Here is a 1314-nt window from a genome sequence, read left to right on the forward strand (position 1 = left end):
TTATTTTACTGGAAAGTAAAACATTTGTATTGCAGTAATTTTTCATTGAAAACGTTTTCACTGTTCTCGTTCTGTCAACGACTAAGCATTCAGGCGAGTGTACTGGGTCTGAGCGTACTGGGTCGTTCGCTGGCCAGGCCCGTCTCCGTTTCGTCTGTCTGTAGACCACAGGTATTTATAATAAACGCGGCAGCTAGAAGGACAGACATACTGCAGCAGAGTTTATACCTAAATAGGTCGGCTGAGGTTGTAGGTCGAAGGGAGATGATCAATCACTTTTTGACAGGACAAAGAAAACCTGTTTTCGCGACTGTTGATCGTGGTGGTTTGGACGACCGATTCTTAGATTCGGTTTCAAATCTAGGCTTGGAGAAAGAAGTGTTAATTTTTACATATATGTATATATGTATTGGTATATGTATATATGTATGTGTGTGTGTGCGTGTGCATGCATATATAAAAGACAGTATATTATAGTGTATATAGAACATGTTACATATATGTTTCAAGCTTTAGATTATAATTTTTGATCCAGTTTCCTACAAATTAATTATTTTTGTTTTATAATTTATTTAAAATCACACTCAAAGAGTTTGTAATTAATTGCAGGAAAAATTCCAGACAGAAAGTCTTTCAGCTCAGCGTAAGCTGAAAGAACTTGAGAAGAATTGGTCTCAGTTTAAACACCAGAGGGCGCCTACGGACTATACCAGGCTTACAGGTTCGAGGCTATCATCTTTTATCTTTCTTCAATCATAAGATTGTGGCCATGCTGGGGCACCACCTATTAATCAACCCTAGTGTTTATATTTTTTAAACGCTTGGTATTTATTCTATTGGTAACTTTTGGTGAACCACTAAGTTACAGGGACCTAGACATACTACCAATTGTCAAGCAGTGATGGAGAAAAACACAAAGACATGCACACACACACACACACACACACACACACACATATATATATATATATATATATATATATATATGTATGTATATAGAATGGGATTCTTTCAGTTTCTGCTTATCAAATCCACTCACAAGGCTTTATTTGGTCCAAAGCTATAGTAGAAAACACTTGCTCAAGATATTCTCCTAGTTCGTGAATGCTGCCATAATCCTTGCTTTTGGTTCATCTTTGGTGTTAGAGGAGTTTTGTTGTAAAGAAAGAAAGAAACGGAAAGAGAGGGAAAGAGAAAGAAAAGTCAGGGAGAGAGAGAGAGAGAGAGAGACAAAAAATAAGGGAGAGAGAGAGAAAGTTAGAATGAGAGAGTGTGTCAGAGAGAGAGAGAGAAGGATAGGCTGAGAGAGAGAGG

At 37.4% G+C, this 1314-nt stretch overlaps 1 protein-coding gene across 1 annotated transcript in view; it reads left to right on the forward strand.

The window, feature by feature from the left end:
* The window catches only part of LOC106878456 (uncharacterized), a 15758-nt gene that overhangs the window by 6116 nt on the left and 8328 nt on the right, over positions 1–1314 (forward strand). Inside the window, exon 6 of the mRNA XM_052977512.1 lies at positions 610–721. Coding sequence (XP_052833472.1) covers positions 610–721 — 112 coding nt within the window. The remainder of the gene's footprint in view (positions 1–609; positions 722–1314) is intronic.

This window comes from Octopus bimaculoides, chromosome 28 (genome assembly GCF_001194135.2).
Source record: "Octopus bimaculoides isolate UCB-OBI-ISO-001 chromosome 28, ASM119413v2, whole genome shotgun sequence".
Classification (NCBI taxonomy): Eukaryota; Metazoa; Mollusca; class Cephalopoda; order Octopoda; family Octopodidae; genus Octopus; species Octopus bimaculoides.